This window comes from Malus sylvestris, chromosome 17 (assembly GCF_916048215.2).
Source record: "Malus sylvestris chromosome 17, drMalSylv7.2, whole genome shotgun sequence".
Classification (NCBI taxonomy): domain Eukaryota; kingdom Viridiplantae; phylum Streptophyta; class Magnoliopsida; order Rosales; family Rosaceae; genus Malus; species Malus sylvestris.
In genome coordinates, this window is record NC_062276.1 from 29672836 (window position 1) to 29695538 (window position 22703).

The 22703-nt window shown below is 36.7% G+C and overlaps 3 protein-coding genes across 4 annotated transcripts; 2 read left to right on the forward strand and 1 right to left on the reverse strand.

Moving 5' to 3' along the window:
- Positions 1-350: 350 nt before the first annotated feature.
- On the forward strand, positions 351-3159 carry LOC126611638 (glycosyltransferase BC10-like). Its single transcript, XM_050279999.1, has 2 exons — positions 351-1271; positions 2140-3159. Exons 1-2 carry the CDS (start codon positions 681-683, stop codon positions 2782-2784), a joined length of 1236 nt encoding a protein of 411 aa, XP_050135956.1. The 5' UTR covers positions 351-680; the 3' UTR covers positions 2785-3159.
- Positions 3160-7563: 4404 nt separating this feature from the next.
- On the forward strand, positions 7564-11580 carry LOC126612619 (delta(7)-sterol-C5(6)-desaturase-like). Its single transcript, XM_050281083.1, has 3 exons — positions 7564-8043; positions 9033-9338; positions 11047-11580. The coding sequence occupies exons 1-3, from the start codon at positions 7824-7826 to the stop codon at positions 11337-11339; spliced, it is 819 nt and encodes a 272-aa protein (XP_050137040.1). The 5' UTR covers positions 7564-7823; the 3' UTR covers positions 11340-11580.
- A 4981-nt stretch (positions 11581-16561) lies between these two features.
- On the reverse strand, positions 16562-21115 carry LOC126611641 (uncharacterized). 2 transcript variants are annotated; one of them, XM_050280003.1, is made up of 5 exons: positions 20502-21113; positions 18628-18664; positions 17785-18021; positions 17635-17682; positions 16562-17158 (listed from the first exon to the last, which is right to left on the reverse strand). In XM_050280003.1, the coding sequence occupies exons 1-5, from the start codon at positions 20804-20806 to the stop codon at positions 16757-16759; spliced, it is 1029 nt and encodes a 342-aa protein (XP_050135960.1). In that variant the 5' UTR covers positions 20807-21113; the 3' UTR covers positions 16562-16756. The 2 variants fall into 2 exon arrangements, with proteins under 2 accessions (XP_050135960.1, XP_050135961.1); XM_050280004.1 differs by lacking the exon at positions 16562-17158 and adding an exon at positions 17165-17325 and having other exon boundaries at positions 20502-21115.
- Between the last annotated feature and the right edge of the window lie 1588 nt (positions 21116-22703).

Here is a 22703-nt window from a genome sequence, read left to right on the forward strand (position 1 = left end):
GTGATTTGCCAATTCCAATCCAATGTGTTTGACCTTTCAAAATGCAAAGAGATTAACATTTGCCTAACTTTTCATTTCCCCTGTTAATCTATGACAACCCGCTTAATTTTTGGTAATTGTTAAAAATTAAAAATGGGGTTAGCTTTTTGTTGGGTTTTTAACTTTTAATTATAATTTGGATTAGCAACAAAGTGCTGTTCCACACTATGGTTCTCTTTTGTTTGTGATATGAAGCAAATGGCATAAAACTCTGGACATAATCAAGTACCAGTTGATGTTTCATGAGACGTTAATGCAAAAACAAGCATCAGATTATTTGACTTGCTATTTTATTTTTATTTTTTATTTTTTGATTATTTTGTGTGGTATTGAAGGAATGGTTTGTCAACACTCATCAGCTTAAACAATTTGCTTCAAGTTCTAGGACAACTTATGCTCCAACTGATTGCGAACTCCAAAAGGCGCTTTCCTGATTACTTACAGCTAAATTACTATTAATCTCCTGCTTAACTTTGAAGCACGATGTAGAAAGTCCACAAAGAACATGCTAAATACCTTCTCCACAAAGAAGCCTATATTTGAAAGAGCTTTCAGCTTGACTTTACTATTAGCAGTTTGATGAGCTAGCCAGCTAGGAAACTCCTATCTCGATATCTTTCTTTCCGATCTGCCCAGTGGCAATGACGAGCCATGAGCAATTCCAAATTCAATCAATTTTCCGGCCCTTCCGAACCCTAATCCAGCTAAACCATGTCCTTCATTTCCTTTTCTTTGGCATAGGTTTGTCACTAGGTATCATAATTACCTTATATTTCCAGAGCTTCTCATTCACTACTTTTCAAGCCTCCCTAAATTCCATTAACAATATTTTTCCTTTACAACGATCATCACCTCAAGCTCAATCGTCGCCACCCCCATCACCAAATCCGCTACCCCCACTGCATCCATTTCTCATACCATCTTTCTCCAAAAATGGGACATCTAACAGTGTTTCACTCAAAGAACAAAAATTCCTTGTACACAATATGAGTGACGAGGAGTTGTTTTCGAGGGCATTGATGGTTCCTCGAATTCAAGATTTGCCTTACAAGCTTGTTCCGAAAGTGGCTTTCATGTTCTTGACAAAGGGACCTCTGCCTTTGTCTCCCTTGTGGGAGAAGTTTTTCGAGGGACACGAAGGACTATACTCCATCTATGTGCACGCACACCCGGATTTCAATGAATCAGTGCCTGAAGATTCTGTGTTCCATAGTAGAAGAATTCATAGCCAGGTTAGTTCCTTTCATTATTTTTGTGGATGGGAGTTGAGCTAAGCCCAAAATAAGTTAGCACTAATTTGGTATCCTATTCACTATTTGTGTAAGTCGAACATAAAAATCTCCACCTACAATTGGAGATGAAAATCATTACACCGTATGGTAGAGGTTCACTTCTATAACAGAAGTATTTAAACGTGATTGATCGATCAATTAATATGTACACATCTCTTAGGAAATTAATTAGTGTGGGGCTTACTACTGATCATTTATCCAACATTGATATTGGTTTCAACTTTAGCATTCATATATCCAATAGCTTGAAGGCTGAGCCATAGGAAAGTCCTAGGATAGTAATTCCTGTCAATATGTCATTGTCATGCTCGTGTTTGACAGTAATTTATATTACAACCACATTTCAAATACATTTTCAATGTTTTCTTTTTAAAAAATTATTCTCGGATTAAATTATTAGATATTTGCATATCATAATGCAATAGATCTTTCAAAATTGTTTTGTAAAACATTACTAGACCGGCCCTAAGCTTCAACTTTCCTAGCATAACCATTTTTGTTAGAGTCTGGGTTGTGTCATGTTTGTCTTTAAGCAAAAATCAACTCAAATCCGCTAACTTCATGCCAGTTTCAAGTCGTATTGTATCTATTGTTAAAATTACAATTAACCCAAACACGCAAATTCATAATGGACCACTGAACTCATACACATTCTAGACTATTGTGGTGAACATTAAACCCCAATTTGTTGGAGATAATAAGCTCATGGATAAGAGTTTCTGTATTTTTAAGTATGACCAAAAAGAAGAAGAAAGCAATTAAACAATCTTTGCTATATTTGAAACCAATACTATTCATTCGGTTGCAGCCAGTCTATTGGGGAACATCATCAATGCTAGATGCCGAGAAACGACTCTTGGCAAATGCACTTCTTGACATCTCCAATCAAAGATTTGTGTTGCTTTCTGAATCCTGCATTCCTCTATTCAACTTCACAACAGCATATCACTACCTCATCAACTCAAACCTAAGCTTCCTGAACTCATTCGATGACCCGAGGAAGCCAGGCCGTGGCCGATACAACCCTCAAATGTACCCGATGATAAACATCACAGATTGGAGAAAGGGGTCTCAGTGGTTCGAAGTGCACCGTGACCTTGCCGTCCATATCGTTTCAGATCGGAAATATTATCCAATATTTCAACAGTACTGCAACCCTCCCTGTTACATTGATGAGCACTATATTCCAACACTAGTGAACTTGATGTACACTGAGTTGAATTCAAATAGGAGCGTCACTTGGGTGGATTGGTCAAGGGGTGGTCCTCATCCCGGAAAATTTGGATGGATGGATATTACGGATGAGTTTCTTAATCGGATTCGGTTCGGATCAGAATGCACGTACAATGGCAATACAACTTCAGTGTGTTTCTTGTTTGCTAGAAAATTCTTACCTGACGCATTGGAGCCTTTGTTGCGGGTTGCCCCTTTGCTACTTGGTTTTGATCCATAATTTGTTGTATAATATTTCATGTATGATGTAGTTAAGTGGTTCACGTGAGAGGCCTGTGGACACAGTTTTAAGAATAAACCTAGAATTCGACTTAAGAAACAATAAGATTCGAGAGAATTTCATCTAAATAGTTTGGGTGAGAGGGTAATTGACATCCGTGTGATAGTTTGGAGTTTTTATACTCGAAAGTATGTCACATGCCTCACACATGATATCATTGAATGGAAATTTAAATGAAATTCTCTCAAATTTAACTAATTAAGTGTTGTGATCAGGAGAAATCGTTCAGGAGAGTAATCGGCAGCCTTGTAATGATTGGAGGGTATTTTGCAGTTTAATTGTTTCCTGATTTTAAGTATTGCATGCGTCCACTTACGTTAGCTCTTGCTCCTTTTTAGGCCCTATTATTGTTGGGCCTTGCGCTTCTTTGGGCTGGTTTTTTCTTCTATAATTTGATGTTTATATTATCCGGTCATTTTTGCTTACTTGTCAAGCTTTCGGTCATAAATAAAAATAAATAAATAAATAAAATAAACGAGTAGATTAAAAAACCCAATCGGTTGACCTTTAATATTATAGTGAACCACGAGATCGACCACACTGTGACCAAACTTGCCTATAGAGTGATTATCAAACAAAAGTTTACCCAGAAGTTTACTCGGCAAGATCCTCCCATTAACATCTCGTGTATCAACTTCCGTAGAAGCAGACCAGATCATGATCGTTGGAGAATAATGGATCGGTTTTATGTCTACAATATAGGAGTTGCATGAGTCTTCATCATATGTAAATCTCATCTCTATTAGAGAAATGATACAAATATATGTTAATGTAGCATTACTCTAATAAGTATTTCCACTCCTTATTATATGGAGATCTTTTGCGATAAAACCTATACTTTATCTGCCTATAATAAATACCCCTAATCATTTATTTATAGTTGATTTTATCTACATACTCATTTTTACTTATCACACACCCCTCTTAATATCTGACCATTAGATCGAATGAATTGAAAAAAATCAATGGACAAAAATTAATAAAGGTATGTGAGAAGTAAAAGGATATGTGTGACGTGCATAAAATGGGGACCAATTAAGGCCGAGTGTGACGTGCATAAATATGCTGTTGTGCATTATAAATGCTGTGCTGTGGTCCAATTAATCGTAATGGATAACATGCTTCGGATGGATCCGATGGTCGACAACCCATGAGGTCATCCTGCTTCGGATGGACCTGGATTGTCTGCCTCCCCCATCCCATACCCTTCCCATCCCTTCTTATTTCTGTGGTCACAGTTAAGCTAAGTCAACATTTATATTCACATTGTTATTTGTCTTATTATTTCTATAAAAAAAGTCAATATAAAATATTGACGTGGTTTAACCATGATCACAATAATAAGAGGGGATGGGAAGGGTATAGGATGGGAAAAAGGCAGACAATCCAGGTCCAGAAGGGAGGGGGTGAACGCCATAATTTGTTTTTTCTTTTTTTTTTTTTAATATTCATGTGGGCCCTATATTGACACATGGTGCCTAGTCACTGTCCACGTGGGTGCCACGTCATCAGTTAACGGCTGATTTAACAGTCAAACTAATAGATGTATGAGACTGTCCCAAAATTAACACTTTAGGTATGACTCTGGGACAAAAAAAAATTCATTTACCAAATGTTGAAAACCATGAAACTTGAGGTAAATTGAGATTTACCTTTTTATTTATTTAAAGTCGCGTGATATCGGTCCACCAACTTCAAGACCCAATCCAGAATCCTATCTTAGGGTTCGGACAACCAACTCACTATTCCATAATCATTTGAGGGCTTGGAATCGATCCTACTCGAAGCTCATCTGCCACGCAGGCGACTAGATCTAGAAATTTCTTGCATCCTTAAATATTGAGGAACGCGTCATCCAATAAGTTGATGTCACTTAAGCAACCGTGCAAAATGCCACAAGACACTGTTGAAGGCCAACAACCAATAATTGCAATTATTATCAGCATCAAATAACCAATCTACCCATGTTCCTGTTCAGCATTAAGTTTGAGGTTGCTCCTTTGGACCAAGGGCCTTCAAGCTCAGGACCTTCGTCAAAATTCAATCTCTACTATTATACAAACCTCAAGTGATTCTTCAATGAACTCAATTGCTTTTCAACACTACCCAAATTGCTCTTCAGCATAATCTCTAACTCTTCAGCTACAATTGCAAATTAGCTTTCCTTTGAAGCAAACACTACCTACGATCCTTGAGATCTAAAACTCTTACAACTCTGTCACAATGTGCTATGATTCGGTTGACGTAAAATTCCAATCACCCTTGAATTTCTCTCTGAGGCATATGTTTCTTGTTCAGTCCAGTATGATACCAGTGAACTCAGTGGACTCCTATAGTATTATTTTCCCCTTCATGACTTGAATCTTGCTAGTCTTTATGCGCTATTTACATTTTTAGCCTATTCACTTTTCAAGTTATGTAGATCGATTCATTAGCCCTAGATCTTTTTGTAATTCACTATATCTTTATTTGATGAAATGATTTCATTCAATTTTCTATTTTAATGGTAAGTGTAGTACTACTCAAGACTTAATAGTAAAGTTTACAAGTGCTCAGCACTACTCCCGTACACCTAATCAAGGTGGTCCACATTTATATATGTAATCTACACCAAAAGTAGTTGGGAGGTATGTGGATGATCGATGTTCAAGATACATGCGCTTAAGAGTTATCATCCAAAGCATTACAGGCTGTGTGACAAATAGTGTAGTGGGTGCATAGATGATCAGCTAGATTTACTCATATCTTGTGCAATCTCTTTTGAATGGACACTCTCATTGACGATGATTAAATATGAATTGTAATTAGCACCATGCATGTTATGGAGTGCCCTCTTCGGTCTTCATACGTAATTCTGCTTCTGCTAATCAACAAGTACTTGGACGTTCCTAAAAAAATCCTACCAAAAACTAGCGGTATGTGAAATCTATGGGATTGCAAATTTCACGTTAACACTATAGAGAAAGATTCTGTTGCCCACAGATTTTGCTATTTGCATGTGCCTGGCTTAAGCAGGCATATATATGACAACAATTTTTCTCCTACCGATGATTAAAATTATGCATGTATGCATTTGGATAAAAGTTTACCATCTTTTATTAAGAACGGTATCTTACTTTGAAAAAAGAGATGGGGCTATACAAATCAACACAAATATCATAGATCATCGTCATTCATGTGTGTTAAATTTGAGACCTTTTACTTATAATTGAAGGAGAATGCCACTAGATTATAGTATTAGTTAGTGATAAAATTTGACCAATTAAGTAAATACATTGTTGAGCCATTCGCACTGAATTATTGTATGACACATTAAAATTGCTATGTATAAAGTAAACTTTATTTATGTGTAATTGTAAACAATTAACCACCATATATATGCATCGAATCAAAGAATTATGAAAATTCAACAAGTATGGTTTATGTATTTATTTACTTGAAATGTGCCTAATTTAATGACTAAATTTAAAAACTCACCACAAAATTTCACATTTTCTTTCGTTTTAAATACCTAAATGCATTAGGTACCAATTCAAAAGTAAAAGAGAGCAAAAATAAAGAAATAAATATCAGTTGGCACCCATTGTCCCATTTTATGAACAAAAACAACCATTGCTAAACTTTTAGTTGGTGCATCCTCAAATTCTTGTAGCGCCACGTGTCTTAATTCACACAATAAAATTACAATTTTGATATTTGTTTAACTTAATGCACATTGCTCTAAGTGTGCCTAATTTGAAGCTTATGCTATTTATATGCATTAGATAAAAAAAATCTAGGCATTTGGTGTTTAAACTCAAAACATGTTTGTGGCATATTCAAACAAATGGATTTTTATCTATTTCTTGTGCAGATGATATTACTATCCTAAATTACATCAGGAGAATAGGAGAATCATTGAACTGAGAATACAATAGGTTAAAAAGGAAGATCATATTCACAACGGCAATTCATCACTTGCAACAAATGAACTTTTTAGTTTTTTAAGAAAATGTACCGTCACTTAACCCTACAGTCTAATGGAATTTCTTTTTACTTGTAAATGGAGGTCTTAGGTTCAAATTTCGTTGATAGAGAGTTCAATACCAACTTATTGTGGCATGTTCATTATATGTATTCCACATTGGTTTAGGTGAAATTGATGTCCATAAATAAAAATCGAGCACCATGACACTATTATTGCCAAAGTATAGTAAGTTTGATAGGAGTGAGTTTTGTAAATTAAATGTTAACCCGTCTATTTTTTTCTTTTTCTCTATTTTAGGAATGGTTATCTTTTTTTCTCTCTTTCGTCATTAGTTGTATATGAATCACACTTATGAGTACTGAACTCAAAAGTAAGAATCATAATCATAACACTCAGATTCCTTGCCCCACTTAAAAGTTTGATTCTTATATTATAGGTGTCACACTTAATCTTTCGGCCTACTGTGAAAAAGCCTTAACATAAATATATCGTTGAATTGATTTTTTTTCAAAGGATTGCATTGTAATTTCCAGCTTGCAAGCAATGGAGAGAATTTTCAATGTAACCGGCATACGAGGTGGTACACCACTTGTCACTATACAAATTGTGGAATTTGTATGCTAAAAAGTTAATAACTTAAAAAATAAAATTTCTTACCACTTACATAAAAACACATAGTGTACCATCCGTATTCAGGTCACAATGAAAAATTTCTCCAAACGGTGGTGGAGGTAGGGCTACATGAAGCATGATGGTCCGGCCCTTCACCATACCAATCGATAGCATAACACTAAAAGCTTAAATTACGTCGTCCACGTACTCCCAACTTGAAAAAACACAACACAGCACAACATTACAAAACAGACAAACGAATCTCAGCATCAGTCGTTCGCCTCCAGCGCAGCCTACCTGCCTCTGTCTCTCTGCCCCCCTCTCTCTCTCTCCCCTACCTTTTTATTCGCTGCTCAAATCTCCGGTGGCAGCCCCTCGCTGGAAGAATCGTGTCGCGCCGATGGAGGAGTCCTACCTGAACCCGTTCCTGGAGGAGACGACGTTCTATAACCGCATTGTGCTCGGCAGCCTCGTGCCCAATATATTGTGGGACCCACTCCCCCACTTCTTCCAGACGTGGCTGCGCAACTACGTCGGCGGGACCTTGCTCTACCTCGTCTCCGGCTTCCTCTGGTGCCTCTACATTTATTACTTGAAACGCAACATTTATATCCCCAAAGGTACACCAATGTCCAATGGTCTCTCTCTTCCTTTTTAGTGGTTTGACTTTTACTTTTCGTTCAGTATTTTTATAAAAATAATAATAATAATAAATTGGTGGTTTGGTTGTGGGATGAAATATGTGAGTCTGTGATTTGGTGGGTACTGTTGGTTATTGATTGTGAACATCTCTCCGCTCATGGATTACGGAAATTATTGAACACCAAAAATAAAACAAACAGATGTATTACAATTGACTAGAAGAGTGTGCTAGAGCACATAAGTTCAAATCTCAAATTAGATTAATTAGAATATCGCCTTATTCATTGAAAAGTAAAGCATAATTAAAGACCATCACATTGTTTTTGAGTAGTTATGTGATTTCTTAGAATCCCTACTAATTACTCTTGTTATTTTCAAGGTATGGATTGAGGAGAGTTTTAGTGATTTCTAAATCTATTTATCAGATTGGTTTTGCTTGGTTCAAAACTTTTGAGTCTGTTTATTTGTTTGTTGGTTTTGATTTAATTTCTTCATTTCTCTCTTTCTTCAATAGTTTTTTCTATGAGTAGTTTATTAGGAAAATTAATGAAAATGGCTTGAAAACTTTGAGTTTTAACGATAAAGACAAAATAAAGGATAAAGTGAATAGTATCAGGATTGCCTTTTTAGTGTAAAAATATGGTTTTTCGTTAAAGTGAACAATATTGGAAGTTTTTCATTAAAGTTCCCTTTATTATTTTAATCTCAGGAAAATTAGTTGGACTGTGGTTGTTCGAGTTGTTTTTTATGTACATTGATTGATCCGTATCTCAACTTTCTCTTTCATATTGATTAGTGATTAAATTTTTTACAAAGATTCAGCATACATAAGGTTACAAGGTTGTAGCTTGTAGGTTGTGGATCCTATGATGTTTTGTTAATTGACCGTAAAATTTCGTCCGTATTGAGAACTACCTTTAGGATGAATACAATTTACTTTCTTTCTTTAACTGTTCCCTCATTGCAGATGCCGTTCCCTCGAATAAAGCCATGCTTTTGCAAATATATGTTGCCATGAAGGCCATGCCTTGGTACTGTGCTCTTCCAACTGTTTCTGAGTACATGGTTGAAAATGGCTGGGCAAAGTGCTTTGCAAGAATAAGTGATGTCGGTTGGCCCGCTTACCTCTCGTATTTAGCAATTTATCTTGTATTCGTGGAGTTTGGAATATATTGGATGCACAGAGAGTTGCATGACATAAAACCTCTGTATAAATATCTTCATGCAACCCATCACATCTACAATAAGCAGAACACCCTTTCTCCGTTTGCTGGTAAGCTATCAAACTAAACTTTCATACTTTATGGCAATTTGAATGTTTTTACGTCTTATCTGATTCGGATGCATGGGCACATATACATCTGTCATGTTTGATAGTGTTATAGAGTATGTATAATCTGCGTTTGGTGCACTTGATGAGGATACATATTTCTGTGACACACTTCCCCCTTTTCTTCCCAGCGTATCTCTTGCTCGAACACCAGATATCTTGCTTCTTGTTATCATTGTATTTTACGTTTGTTTTATCCTGCCAATTGGGTTTCACTCTAGTCTATTTTGTCGTAGAACGTGACTTTTTCAAGGACTTGATGCGATAGACAAACTCTAGGAATTCCACGTTTGTTTATCCTTCCTTGTTTATCAAAATTCCATTCATATTCTGTACAGTTTTGGTTTTACTTAGCAACTTAAATGTTGAGTGTTGAGTGCAAGAAGCCATTTTGGAAGAAGGATAACAGTTTCTCTTTTACTTTTCTTTTCCGTAACGTAAGACTGTTAATCTCCTTCATATGGCGATTTTGGCTCTAACTCGAGCTGCCACTCTCAGTGTATATCTGGAAACCAACTTTACAAGTCTCAATTGCTTTCTGGATCAGTAAGAAGCATGAAAAATACATGGAATGCACATGCACTTTCAGTTTCCTGGTTTTTCTGAGACTTTCACCTTAACAAGCTAATGATGTACTATTTTTCATTCGTTCTGCAAATTCTCCCTACCCACCTAGGATTTGATAAAAGAACTTTCCTCAAGTTCTTCCCCAGGATCATTGGTTGACTAATAATTCAACCTTGTTATCACCTAGTTGAGTTGGTATGGTATAGGCTTCTGATATTATGCTTTGCTACTAAGACCCAGAATTAGGTTGTAGAAAACAATCAATGTATCCACTATACAATGGATTAGGTTTTGGCAGCCACTTAGTACTACAGTCTAGTGGTATTCCTCTACACTTGTAAGTAAGAGATATTCTCGCCAAAGGTGAAGTTGAACCATATTATTATGGTAAGCCTATTGTAAGGCTTAGCCCACTCCTTCACCTCCTTAGTGTGGATACTATCCTTTGTTCAAAAAAAAAAGGACATTCCTCCTTTAGAGTCCCAGTGATAGTTATTTCGTGTGTAATGTTCATGGACCAAAGTGGTAGTTTCATGCCGCTTATTGTGTGTTTCAGTTCATCAGAATCCCTCTCCATAAAAATAAAACATTCCTCGGAAATTGGTTATGTACCTTTTTCTTTTATATTCATGTGGATTCGAGTCTGGCTGTCTCTGTTGATCAGTGGTGCTTAGTTTAAGAGTTCTGCATTCTGCTTGAGATTGACATCTTATCAACTTTTGTTTATGACATGTTAATAAAACATCTGTTTTCCATAAGTAAAAAGGTCATGTTAAGTTTTTTTTTTTAATGGAAATCAATGTCATTTGAACAATTCCTATTCTGTTTTCCTTTTTAATCTTGTAAGAGTCACTTGTTTTCTGATCCACTCGACTTGTTATTCCCGACAAATATGATGCAAGGGAAAACAAATTACTGGTTTGTGCTTCATTAAATTAAGGAACGTGATTCCACTTAACACTGTCTTTGTTTGGTGCAGATAAGCTTTTTTTTCCTACAATCATCAACCTTGTCATCAGGTTTTTGAAATCTTTTGTTTACTTATTTTGCTAATGCTCGACTATTTTGGATCTGTTTATGTCAGGTTTGGCTTTTCACCCAATTGATGGGATACTCCAGGCAGTTCCACATGTTATAGCTCTATTTCTTGTACCAATGCATTTTACCACCCACATAGCGCTCCTATTTATCGAGGCCATATGGACAGCGAACATTCACGATTGCATCCACTCCAAAATATGGCCTGTCATGGGTGCCGGCTACCACACCATACATCATACTACATACCGCCATAACTATGGCCATTACACTATATGGATGGATTGGATGTGTGGAACCCTACGTGACCCCTTGGAAGATGAATCAAAGGTCTTATGATGCACTCATTGCATGGATTAGCTTTCTGCGGCTCGGGTTTTTCAATGAATTTCGATGATGGTTTGATTTCTTTTTGCTGTGGTCTTTGCTTGTATATAGGAGCTAGCAGAGAAGATATTTTGAGGACTAGGAGGAGCTTTATTTCCTTCATATCTATTCGACATAACCATGTAGTCTTGGAAATAAACTGTAGTTGTAAACTTTTGGGCATGTTTTGAATGGATTAGGAATTTTCATCAAACCAGAGACGCCCTTCTTCTTTTTCTATATGGCAATGTTTAGTGAGTAGCTAGGAGGGGAAGTAAGAAATGGGTATGGATCAACAAGCTCCACTCCCTTCTTCGCTAATCCATCAAATTCTGACTTCTAAGGTATTCGATTATGAACTTTAATTTGAAACTCGCAGTTTTTTTTTTTTTTTGTTACTAAACACGAAGGAAAACAGTAATTGGAATAATTCAAATATCATGTGTTTAGTGGTCAGGAATCAAATATATCTACATCGTGTAAGTAAACATGTCATTTATGTAACATTGAGGAAGATATTTTAATTATCTATCAACAGGGAATATAACACTCATGGGGACTAAACCTTCCAAGCCGGAGAAGTAACATAAAGGCACCACGAGGAAAACTCCGCACCACCCTCTGTTAATCTTGCAATAGTTTCCAAAGCAGCACTTAAGTTGCCTCCAAGTTTTATTTAGTCAAAAACTGTGTGCATAGAGTACGCAATTTTTCATGTGAGGAAATTTGTGCTTATTGAGCCAATTTTCATCTGCGTTCATGTCGACAAATACCAAAGCAATAAGTCGAGTGCTATCGACACAACCTACCAAATGTTTCCAATAAATTCCTCAAAGGCATTTCATTAAACGTTTGAAGGGGACACAAAAGGGTCTCATATTAAACATTTGGAGGGTCCATGAATGACTTAGGACCTTCACATACATTTTCCCGGCCTACCACCGATTCTCTATGTGGATCCGCCGGTACATGAAAACCAGCCACACCACACAATGTGCTTATTTCATGTTCACATAATTGAAAACTTGAACCTTATATTACCTGCCTACCCACAATACTGAGAGGTGATTTCGCTATTGTGCGAGATCTGGTTGAGTTTTGTTAGATGCTATTAAATGGTGCTTCGAGATCATACATTGATTTGGAGTCGCGATGTCCTTTTCTGCAAAATTCAAATAAAAATATAGCGTTTTACTATCTCACAATTAATTGGTGTTGAGAGCTTTGATCTCTTGTGTGATCTTGTGGCACTAAAATATTCCTTGGCTTCAATACGAGTCCTTCATCTCTTTGAATTTCTTGCAACATTTGCGATTATAATGTCATAGTTTCATATTTTATTTGAAATCACTCTCGTATCGGCTCATGTTCTTCATTTATCAAATCTTGTATTCGTCCTTTTACGAATGAAATATGACGTATTATCTTCTATAATAAATAATTAAAAGAATATAAACGTCGATGAACTCAAATAGAAAGTGGCGGGTAAATAGAGAAACCGAAAAATAGAATAGGAGTAAATTAAAATGGCAAAATATAATCTCATTCCATATTCATATCATTGAAAACATGAACCTAATACCACCTACTTACCCACAGTATTGACGCCTCTTGTTTTGTGAAACCACTCTCTGAGAGCCCTCGTCCTCAGTTATAAATACTCAACGGGTACATGGCCATTGCATTCTAATCGCTGATTAGGGTTTTGCTAGATCAGCTTCCATATAAAAAGAAGAATGATGAAGGTTTTGAGTCTTCTGAATCCCAAGATGAAGGGGACGGTGATGGTGCCTTGTCTACTAGTGAGCCTAAACTAGGGTTTTGTAACATCGTATTCATGATTTACCAGATGTATATATGTTTCTATATATTAATACGTGTTAGGTCTCAAGCTCAAGGGAAGAGCTCAACCCAAAAGACTAGTCTGATGGATGGGAGGATCTCTTGCACTTAAGAACCACTACACCATTTTTGGTGTAGCTAATGTGGGATCATAACATTACATTACCCTTCGGAAGACCCAACGCTCACGGCCGCACCAGTCGCCAAGTCCCTTGGGAGCCCATACTCCCAAGGCGGCACCACTCGCCAAGTCCCGCAGCATCGGGAACCTAGGCTCTGATACCAATGTTAGGTCTCAAGCCCAAGGAAAAAGCCCAACCCAAAAGACTAGTCTGATGGGTGGAAGGACCCCTTGCACTTAAGAACACCATTTTTGGTGTAACCAATGTGGGATCATAACAATACGTATCCTTTCTTTATTTTTCCCTTTTGCAGTATGTGTGTTTTGTGGATAAAGGTTTCGTCTTCTTACTTGTTTTGCGGTGATAAATATTTTAGATGTTTCTGAAACCTTGCTACCCCTAATTCCTCTAATTTCTTGTTTGGTTTATTATTATTTTCATTTTGCATTTTTTGAATTGTGATTTTGGATGCAAGAACATGTGTTACTTTAATATTCTCCCTCCGTGGTTTTTAGTTCTATTAATATATGTGAATAGCAGTTTTCATGATTTTATTGTGTATGGATTTTTTCTCTTGCGCATAGATAATATCAGTTTGTTTCTTATACAGTCTCTACATATTAGAAAAAAGCCTCATGAAATGGTGTGATCATCTCGTTGTATCCTAGTGCATCTTAGACGTAGTTGCCCATGATTAACAATATATGCATTTCAATGCAGCACTAATTAAGTAGTAAATATATGAGTATTGCTAGATTTTGATGTTAACGACATTGTACTGATGGAATTCATATCGTGTGTGCCTTCTCCAGAAGTACTACCGTACGTAGCAGGAGGGACATTCTGAAAACAAGAAAGCAAAAACAAGTCGGGGGCAGTGTTAATATTAAAAGATTGGAAATGCCCTAAATGGCATCGGCGTTTGCATGATCCGTAGGAGCCTGCTGACCCTTCGAAATGAAGCAAGACAGATCTGGGTGGTTCATGAAGTATCAAAGTGAAATCGATGCATTGATAACTTCCTCTCCGACGACTGAGCCTTGTTAGTTTCCTGTTGTGACTGCACGAAAGAAAGCTCAGGAGTGTGGTCCAATATAATAGCTCCCGTGTATTCCAATACGTTGCAGTTTCAATAATATGATTACACCGGGTTACACGAAGCTTAAAGCCCACCAAATACCAATGGACTGAAACCCTTGCTTGCATTTGAAGCTATGCTCCGTGCTCCAATGGCAAAAATCGATCTTAAGAACACACTCATTAGGACCTGGAGAGGATCCATTCTTTCAGTGGATATGGAGGACAACTCAATAATTATCAGCCTTCATTTCAAGGGAAGTCTTGGATACTCAAACTACACATACTAAGTCAAACGACTGGCCTCCATATGAAGTTGTTGAAACAAATTAACACCATTGTTTGTACAAGCACTCGAATCTGAGCAAAGACTGTACAGGCAAACCTTGTCCATATGAAGTCCCTTTTTCTGATGTATATTCAAGCAAGCACAAGGGGGAAGATTCTACTAGTTAGAGTTGTAGTCCGAGGACTCCTTATGTATGGATGAGCTGTAGCTTACTAGCTAGGGTTGTGTAGAAATATGTGATTGTATATGTGTAATATAATAATTAACAAATGAAAATGCCCCTCTCTCATTCTATTTATTTTTGTTTAATTTTTTTTAGCATAAATACGATATTCATTGATGAAGAAATTGAATACGTATAACATTAACCTTGTCAGGGATTTCAACCCGAACCAAGAGAAAAAGAGTTTTTCGCACCAAAGAAAATTACTAAAAAGTGCTATCATCAATGGGAAGATCAGAGATTACATTAGGGGTTCTTTAAACGAAAGTACTGGGTTATCAACGGTTAAACCCAACCTAGCTAGGTAGCCTGTGTGCCACCTTGTTTGTTGTTCAATTTAATTTTATCTCAACGTTATAGAATAAAAATTCGACTTGAAACAGAGAGGAACCAATGCACTACGTTAGATTTTAGAGTTGTCTAATAAAAATAAAAATAACTTAGTTCGGGATAAAATCTAAACTAGGGTGACAGTTTATGGATCAATAATGTACTTTCCTCTGAAGATAATTCATATTGTCCAAGGCTTGATATTTGTTTTTTTTTTTTTTTTTTTTTTCAGAAAACTTTGTCAAAGTCCTTGAAAAAATCATTTTAAACTAAAATCTTGTGTAACATTAAAAACTCATTTTAGTCCCTTGACTCAATGTCCATGTTAGTGCACATATTTAATCAGCTCATATATGAATTATATTTTGATGTTTTATTTCTCTTTCTTTCTAATTATTATATTAATTACATATGATCATAATTTTCATTTTATTCACCATAGTATATTTTACTCTAGACATTTAGGTAAACTAATTTTTTTTTTATATATAATGTATTCTAATACACTTTATGTTCTTCATTTAGATACCTTCATTCATTTAATATGTTTTAATATATATATATCCCTCTTGTACAGACATTTATAGGCACCATATCAAGGGCTGGCAGTCGCACATGTTTAACTTTATACAGAACAATCTAGTGAGCTTGCTGGTTGTCCCGTGGCAAGTGTTCCCCGTTGAACCTATACTCTGTTAAAATCCAAATATAAGGATCTTCCACCGGAAGATTCTCGATGGCAGGAGGACGTTTCGCGGCTTAGGCCATAACGAAATATAAAATTCTGATCATATGCGGTTTTGCCCATTAGCATGCCTAGTTCACTGGACGTGGAAGTTTATGATGTTACCACCACTAAATTCCCAATTTCTCTAAACCATTAAAAGGAAAACTCCAAGCCAATAAGACTTTTCACTTTACGAAAGTCGGGGAAGGGAAAGAACGTCTATCGTACACAGCTTGATCCTTACTTTGCAAATAGGTTGTTTTCACGATTCAAACCAATGACATTTCGGTCACAAACGAACAACCTTTCTGTGCAGCATTCTCTAAACCATTATTCATTAAAAATGTATATTTATATTTGTACACCATTTCTGCACACGTCTATTGATTTTTGTTATCTGATTCTTCCATGAGGCCAATTTTCTCCCAAAGGCGGTAGAAATGTGAATTAGTTTCAGAACACCCTTTTTTTTATGTCCCTTAGTTCTCCTGAGTTATTCAATACAAATGCTAACAAGGCGTGAGAAAGTCACTTCCCTTAAAAGTACGAAAATGCACGAAATGCTGATGGCGAAGATCTCTGGCATGTTTAAACGAGGCTGATTTTCCATTAGAAATACAAAGCAGGATTTTCCCTAGTTGCAGAATATACAAATACATACAAAATGAAACATATAATTTATGTGAACACCACGCCCAAATCAGATCCATTCCATTTGGAATTTTGATACATCATTTGATTAACATACCTTATTTCAGCTGCTCTCCATGTAATAACAAGTCACCACGCTAAACCCTTCTTTCTCCTAAACGTGTCGGCTCGGTCAGTGCTCATCCGAGACTTTTCCGGCTTGTTCGACTTTTTAGACTTCTCTAGTCGACTATCTAAACTGTTTCTAGAAACTTCAGGACGATCAGAACCCGCTTCACATGAATCCGAAGTACCGGTTTCAGATGGTTTGTTCTCGTTCTCAGAATCTACTGTACTTGTTCTAGAACCATTTGTGGTCGATTTTGACTTGCCAAGGCTGTGTACAAATTTCTTTAGATGTTTGATAAATTCTGGGTAAAGCTCAAGATTGCCGTGCCCACCTCCACTGAGCCATAAAGGGTCATACTTTTCCTTGCAAAGCACCCAAAGCTGCTTCCCATGGGACGAATCTACAACCTCGTCTGCTGTCCCCTGGGCATAGAACATTTTATTACTACTTTCCACACAAAACAAACAACAGTTTCTGGTATGAGAAAAGATGGAAAGGGAATGTGAATGACTGGCGGTAACATAACCATTTGAACTGATGTGGCTACCCTCTCCTGATTCCAATGAGGTGACGATGACTAAAATCTCACCTAAAATGCAATTCCCGAACCACAATAAGTTTTTGCTAAACCAAATTCACTTATTTCATTCGTCCGATAGATGATGCATGAAGCATCCTTTTATGTCTTCTGTCCCTAACAGCAGGAGAAAGTTACCAATTCTACCACAAACTTCGATAATATGTTGAAAACTCTACCATGCATTAATCTACAGACTTGTAATCTATAGAAAATTTACTAAAAACTCCATGTGGTTACACTTCAAACTCTGTCTGCATTCAGACGTGTGTGTGTGCGCAGAGAGAAGAGTAAGAACTGAAAGAGCGGAGATAAACTTACATGTATAACCAGGACAGGACAGTTCACCATTGAAATTTTGTCGATATTCTGAAAAAGAGAATATTTTTTGGTCAATCTGGAAAAATATACGTAAGTCCCATTTGGAGGATGAAACTAGCAGGCAGCGTAAAATCACTGGTACAAAATTACCTTGTAAATATCAAACCAGTATGTCCGCTTGACAGGGTACAACACCCTCAGCCCAGACAAAATGGGACTGTGTAATACCACACCTCTCAAGGTTGGTAAACGTGATGCAAGATCAACAGTGGGACCACTACCAACAGACTGACCATATAATATTAGTTGTTCATCTTTGACCCCGTATTTCTCCTTGAGGCATTTATAAGCTGCATCAATGTCTGCATACGTATTATACTCAGTTGCCTGATTCAAGAGGAAAGGGTGACTGTTACTCATTAAGCATGAACTGCTATCAAACCTAACTGTTTAGACGCATTCACAAAATAATTTGGCAAGCATCTGACATCAATGAATGGTATGCAAAACCCATATTTATCACTTGCGTATAATAACAAAAGGAAACAAGCATATATTCAGATGCATCAAGCTACAGTCCATTTTTCTCTTGGAAAATCTACCACCAAAATACAAGGATACTAACATGCAAAAGAATCTCCAACCTTAGTTTCCTAGTCAGATTCCATCTTTGCAAGATATATCTGCTGCATTCACATTTTCTACACTCAAGTGCCCATTTAGCCACATAGTTCCCAGCCTAAGAAAAGTATAATGAATTTATTTGTTTTAAACAGTCGGATCAGAAGCTTAATATCTTGAACAAGAAGTAAACAGAAACCATGATCTAACACCCTCCAATAAAAAAAGAAAAACAAATGAATCAAAAGATACACGGAGACAATTATACATTACACCATTTAAGTTGGATAAACCATATCTGACTCTAAGATCTCGAAAACACATTAAGAAGCTAGCATCTTATGACAGCATAATTGAGACTAGGCTTCTAACCTTTCCAGTTGACTGTCCATAACCAGAGTAATCATACCTGCGAAATCCATGTAAACAAACACTATTAAATTAAGTCACCGATAGAAAACATATTATAATCAGTTAAAGAAAGGAGCCAATAAAAAAAATAAGGGCCTGCCAGTGCAACCACTGTGACCACCACATTATAGAGCTGTCAGGTGAGCAGAAGTATCTAATATGTGCTTGTATCTTTTGGTGATGTTTCAAAAATTGGTGAGAGTTACAAAGCCTGCCGGCACTCCTTTACTGGACTGGTCATATGTCTTGACTGAAAGCTTGTTGGTTGCTATAATTATTTAGAAAAGAATCTTGTTTTTGAGTTCTTTAATCTCAGTACCAAACATAATGTGTTTGATAATTTGATTGACCTGTGTACATAGTTGAACATCTTGTCATGTTCCTCTGTTTAAGTAAAATTCTTGAGACATTATCTGATTGGTATTTTTGTGTGAATCGTGGAAGATGACTCTCTTCACCAGCGTTTCTACATGTGAAGTGTTCCGTTAGTCTATTTTTATTTTTGCTTTGGTTGCTTGGTTTCAGATAGGGTACTTCTCTATTGCTTAGCGGATTACTAAATACTCATGGTATAACTTTAAATGGACTTTGGTAACACCTCTTTGTTCAGCAAGATGAATTAAAATCTTCCTGAAATCAATGTTATAACCTCTGAATATTTTTCCTTGCATGACTGTTAGAATGGACCCATTTTCTTCTTTGACATTTGTCTCTCATATGTATATGAACGTAAAGCAAACCAAGAAGATGCATATCGCTAAGGAAAAACCAATGGGATCAACGTACTTAATATCTGAATCTGCCGATAATTGAACTACAGGACCAATATGATCACTGGTGAACCAGTCAGACTTGTCAATAGCGTTCAGATATGTGGGCTTTTTATGGGTGTATATAAAACCCTTTTTGTTTTTCATCCGGATGTTTAGTAAATAAAAGGAAACAGTATGCATTATTGTCTACTATTCCTGTCATTGTTTGCAAACTGCATGTAGAACTAGAAGTGCATGCACACTAGCATAAAATCGCTATTCACTAAAACCACATAATTTCAAATACATATTACTCTCCAAATGAGTCTACACTACTTGTGCTTGCAAGCACGCATACGGACTGCACGCAGCTGATCAAAATTCTAATATCTAACTATGCATAAGGTTTTAGTCTAGGCAACATAAGATTATAACTTCACCATTATAGTTTATCTTCAATTGCTCGCGTAAAAATTTAACTTTCATAAGGGCAAATAATCAATTTAAAACCAACATGAGCTTTATGGTTACATTATTCACCTCCTATGCTACATTGTAGCAAATCCAGCTTTTCCTGTTGGGAATATAGAAACTTGACATGAACATAAAAATAACATATAAACACCAAAACCGCAAGTCTATGTCCGCGTGGAAGGGAAAATTTCACTTCTAACTAGCTCGAAAGATCATAATGTGCCACCAATTAGGCCCAATTTGCTTCGTGTGTTAAAGAAATATAACTACTTCGTAAAGTTTAATACTTTTGCTTTCATTTTCCATTATTGTGGCATTGACTTGCAATTTTGCATTTCTTGGAATATTTGTAAAAGGAAATAATTGAGCTCAGCCAACCAATTTTGTAGTGATGCTTCCAAATTTTACAAGATTTACTTCATAATATATTTTCACATTTATAACTCTAAACTGAATTAATTAGCAATAAATAAACTGAATTAACTAACAAACACTACCAAAAAAAAACTTCAGCTTTGAAATCCCATAAGAATTATTACCAACCCAATTGAAAGTAATCATATTCAAAAACCAAGAAACCAAAATCCACAATCAAAAGCACGTACTTACCCCATCAAATTAATCCGAAGGCGAGCACTCAATTCGACGAAAAGCTCGAACATCTGCCCCAAATCAGCAGCATTTCCATGGGAGTAAAGCATAGTTGCAGAGGCCTTGGGGTGCTTGACGTGTACGGCCACGATTTCATTCCCCCGGCGATTCCTGAGCTTCAGCACATCCACGTCGTCCCTCCTCGGCACCTCCGGAATGTGGAGCCTCCCTCCACACGACTCGTCGGCGACGACTGTGTACGACGGCGGACTCGGCGGGAAAAAAGCGAACTTGGCTGCGATCGAAGAGGTCACTCCGCCCATCTTATTGTCCTTCTCATCACAGGCGCCAGGCGGCAACCGAAATATCAGAGGCCCCTAACGCACACCCTTGGATCGATCTCGCCTCAAACAGACGTAGACACAAGAGCGCGACAGAAGCACGTGATTGCTGACTAGTGGCGCCGCGTGGAGGTTGAAGGCGGTAGCGCGTGGGAAATTGGACGGAGAGAGAACGCCTGAAAATTGGCCGAGCAAATCACTTAGTCGTCTTTTGAAGTGCTCGGAGTCTTTCGAAATTTTCCTTTTAACTTTTGAATTGTATGGTTTTTAGGACGGCGACTTTATATGAATGTCTAGTCTGACAGAATGGGATAAGATAATGAGGGTAGGGAGGTGGGGCCTAAATGGGAAGGCCGAATCGCTGTTTATTGCTGTGTCGGGTCTACCGAGTGTTCGATGATTTGTATGGCTGACGTGGAGTTTGGTTCCGGGACGTGTCGTCGAGTGGAAGAGTCACGTGGTCACTGCTGGGCGACAAGAAATATTTCGTTGTGACGAAAACATAAGTACTACACTACGTGTTTTTATATAAGTGGTAAGAAATTATATTTTTTAAATTATTAGTTTTTTAGTACACATTACTCACCATTAATATAATAGCATATAGTATAGTATTCCGTGTTTCAATCACACTGAAAAATATCTCATCAGCAACGTCAAAAGTATAGAGGGGACTCGCTGACTGCATGTGGTATGTCGTTATGTTAGTGGGATCTTTGGGCAAAATTGTAAATCACTCTAATTTACTACAAGAGGATTTGTACTCGCTCGTAATCATTGTGAATACTGAATACTGATTGTCATGTCTATCACTATTTACAAGCAAATGTTAAAAGAAATATTTTTTTAAATGAGGTTCTTCATAAATTTTATGTTAATTTGTATAACCTCAATTCATGTTTTAATATTATAAAATATTATGTCGAAATATAAAATGAATTAATCTTTACTCTAAAGAGACAAAGACCCTACCAAAAGTTAATTGGACTAACCGTTAATTTGGTATTGTTGTTACTTTGCGTATAAGTTGTTTTTGTTGTATTTGTAAAATATTCAGTTGTAAAGAAAAATAGTAAAGAGTTTGATAAATTACATTTTTTTGTACTATTATTGTTAAGAGGAATTAAGAGTTTGAAACTATTATAATAATTTAAAAGAATAAAAGTTTTGAACCCGAAACCGAAGCGTATGTGTTGAAAATCTAATGGTCCAAGAATCACAATACAAGGTTATGATGACAATGTCAAATGTGCGATCAAAACAATATGAAAGGAACACGAATCGATCTGAATTTTTAATGTGTTGTATTGTTGTCAACGAACACTAGTTCAGTTCAGCCACATGAGCCTGACCTCTTGAAAACTAATAGGTAAGGCCCAAATTGACGAAGTTTACTAGGCCCTCGTGTCCTTTCTCAGGCCAGAAAGAAAAGGTTGGGTCCTTTCAAATCTTAACAAGCCAAGTAGCTCCTCACCTTTGTTTCTTAATTTATAATTAAGGACATGATTCAAATGATTATCCTCTGCATTTTGTGTTCCAAATCATGATTAAGTTTGCAAGCATTTGGAGCGCAACCGTGAAAAAATGCACGCAAATTTGCCCACTAAAGATGTCTCGGGCCCAATGGTCTATGCACTTGATAATTGAACCTCTCTGAACATCAACACATGCAAGCCAAAGGAGACGGTCTTTTAATTAAAAATTATTTACTCCCCTGATTTCTTCGTCCAAACCTTGTCCTTGCTTCTTCAATGATCCAACCCTACACACTACTATTAGTAGAAAAAATAAACGGTTACGATTAAGTTGAGAAAATATTATTTATGCTTACTTGTCAATTTAATGGATATAAAGTTGAACTATCCAGTAATTCGAACTA

Bases quoted from the DNA above. Each gene is read 5' to 3' on its own strand.
- LOC126611641 (XM_050280003.1), bottom strand. From the start codon at position 20,806: ATGGGCGGAGTGACCTCTTCGATCGCAGCCAAGTTCGCTTTTTTCCCG. The intron at 18,665-20,501 runs GTAAGTACGTGC...TGGATTTCGCAG, and splicing joins CTTCGGATTAATTTGATGGG to GTATGATTACTCTGGTTATG. The intron at 17,159-17,634 runs GTAAGTTTATCT...TTCTATGCCCAG, and splicing joins GTCCTGTCCTGGTTATACAT to GGGACAGCAGACGAGGTTGT.
- LOC126612619 (XM_050281083.1), top strand. From the start codon at position 7,824: ATGGAGGAGTCCTACCTGAACCCGTTCCTGGAGGAGACGACGTTCTAT. The intron at 8,044-9,032 runs GTACACCAATGT...CCCTCATTGCAG, and splicing joins CAACATTTATATCCCCAAAG to ATGCCGTTCCCTCGAATAAA. The intron at 9,339-11,046 runs GTAAGCTATCAA...TGTTTATGTCAG, and splicing joins CACCCTTTCTCCGTTTGCTG to GTTTGGCTTTTCACCCAATT.
- LOC126611638 (XM_050279999.1), top strand. From the start codon at position 681: ATGACGAGCCATGAGCAATTCCAAATTCAATCAATTTTCCGGCCCTTC. The intron at 1,272-2,139 runs GTTAGTTCCTTT...ATTCGGTTGCAG, and splicing joins GTAGAAGAATTCATAGCCAG to CCAGTCTATTGGGGAACATC.